Below are 2,413 nucleotides of genomic sequence, written 5' to 3'. Positions count from 1 at the left end.
ACTTATAGGTCCTGACATCATCATCACTCCTCCGTAATGGACCATATTATGGTGCTTGGGTTTGATGGCATCTCTAAATAATTTAACGTAAAGTCGGCGATGTTCAGCGACAAGTTTGTCAAGCTGTTTGCAACACTCAACTTGAATATTTGTTGCTGAAACAATGTCAAGTATACATCTCAAAATAAGATAAAATTCCCACACTTCATCATTCTGCACGTAATCACCAATCAGCATAGGAAAAATAAAAGCAAAGTTATACATTTCGCTGCCAGACATTGACAAGTATTTGTTTTTAGCCTCATCTAGTGTAATTGGTGGAGGCTTATTTGTTATGCCATTTACATTGTAGTTAAAGGTTCTTAATCTGTCATTAAAGATTGCAAGAGTAATTAGCTGATCCACTTTAAATAGAAAATGATGTAGTACGTGGCCTATGGCATACCTCAAACCGCCTTCATGGAAATCGTGAAACACATCCATATAGTAATTCTCAAGAATATGGAAGTATTTGATTTCATTCCAAACTGATTTTTCTTTTAAGCTAGAAGCCGACATTCCTTTTTCCAAATCGCTTTCATATTCGTGTTTTTGTGTAGTTCTTCTTTCCTTTCAAGGCGGTCATAATATGTATCTTTAAGTTTTGTTTTGCACAATCTACAAAAATGCGTCACTCTGAAACATTCAACGTACCCCATTGCAGAATATAATCCTAAATCATCTACAATCAATAAACCTAGAGTACAATACACTGTTTTGTTTTCTGCATTTAAATTTAAAGTTATGTCATTATCTTGCAAGAAACTATTTTTATCCACAAGACATCTGAAACTACTTCTATTTCCGTAATTAGTGCGGTCGTATGAGTGAAACAGAAGAGCTAGAAATAAATTATCCAAACCAGGTCGAAACCCTGGCGGCAAGCAAGGTATTACAATGTATACTGCTCCTAGCTTCTGAACTCCTTGGTGACTTCCTAAAACATTATTCACTTAGAAATCATCAAAATACAGAAAAATAGGAATAAAAATTTTTCCGACAAAATAGCGTCGCACTTTTTCTCGCCATAATCTTCCTTGTACGAAATGGCTTAAAACTTGAGTTTGTTCTCTTAATGATTTCATATGATGTAAAACAATCTCTAAAACCCCATGTAAACCAAAGAAAGCTTGAAGGACTTCTCTCAGTGGTACAAATTTAGATTTTACTGCAGCTTTTTCCTTAGACATGCATCCGTCATCAAACTTATCATCCATTTTATCACCTGCTATTCGATTTGCAGCTGTAATAAAATAACTAGTATCTTCAAAGAGCTTAAAGAGTTTATATTCGGTTGAAAGTAGATTAAGACTTTTAACTATCTTGTCCAAATTATTGTCAATGGTATTGTTTTCTTCAGGTACTAAAACTTTTTTCAAAGTATTGTCAAACGGATTCAATTATGTTTTGACTTTATTAATCTTATCAACTATAGCGATGTGATCTTTAAAGACAGAAACATAATTATTTAAGTTTTTATTAGAGTGTACATCTTTATCTTCAGTTTCACTGTACTTTCGTTTTTTTGGCTGTGCGCGATTGTTAATCTCGCATTTATGAAAGGAAATTAAATGTCTTCTAAACTGTTGCCATTAGCCAAAATCTCTATAACAATTTTCTGCTTGGCGTCTAAACTTTTGCGAATTAAAATCACGGTGAATAATTTTTAAATGCAATTGCAATCCTACGACAATGGGTAAAAGAGTTTTACATTCTGTGCAACGAGGCATTTTATTTGTAACTTCACTGAAAAAAAAGCTTCAAGAAAACTGCATGGAAATATTAACGACCATGAGATGAAGTATAGGAACATATAATCCTAATCAATATCAGATCAAAACATCTTATCATAATCTATTATATTTAATGACTGATGAACCTAAGGAATGCTGTCTAATTCATAGAGAACCGAAGTTACTTCGGGTATTGGCTTGTCCCACGGAGTGTTTATGAAATACAATGCTAATTGTACAAGAAGCCATAAGGCCTCGCTTTGCATAGGGTACAGAGCGTGAAATGCATGGATGCATTTGAAACATACGTCTATTGCTCTTAAGAGATTTTCCACTCTAAAGCGATGACTGCCGATGATGAGATAAGAGCCTGTAATGGTCCCAGTATCTACTCAGACGGCTGCTGCAAACGGTTGCAAAGTTTCGTGAACTGCACTAAGGTTCTTTCGAATTCTGCCGATGCTAGATTCCAACTGAGCAATACGAGGGTGGATTGATAAGTTTCCGGCCTGACCAAGAAAAACAACGTTTTTAAGAATTTTTTTTTTTTTTATTTCTCAACATAATCTCCTCAAAGGCTGATACATTTCTCATAGCGGTGTTCTAGTCTAGTAATGCCATCTCTATAGAATGATTCGTCA

At 34.6% G+C, this 2,413-nt stretch overlaps 1 protein-coding gene across 1 annotated transcript in view; it reads right to left on the bottom strand.

Moving 5' to 3' along the window:
- Nucleotides 1–891: 891 nt before the first annotated feature.
- The window catches only part of LOC117171086, a 2,858-nt gene continuing 1,336 nt past the window's right edge, over nt 892–2,413 (bottom strand). The window contains exons 2-3 of the mRNA XM_033358139.1: nt 1,066–1,282; nt 892–976 (exon numbers count right to left, since the gene is read on the bottom strand). Of these exons, the coding sequence (XP_033214030.1) occupies nt 892–976; nt 1,066–1,282 (302 nt within the window). The remainder of the gene's footprint in view (nt 977–1,065; nt 1,283–2,413) is intronic.

Source organism: Belonocnema kinseyi, chromosome 4 (genome assembly GCF_010883055.1).
Source record: "Belonocnema kinseyi isolate 2016_QV_RU_SX_M_011 chromosome 4, B_treatae_v1, whole genome shotgun sequence".
In the NCBI taxonomy this organism is placed as follows: Eukaryota; Metazoa; Arthropoda; class Insecta; order Hymenoptera; family Cynipidae; genus Belonocnema; species Belonocnema kinseyi.
This window is presented reverse-complemented; position numbering and strand designations above follow the sequence as displayed.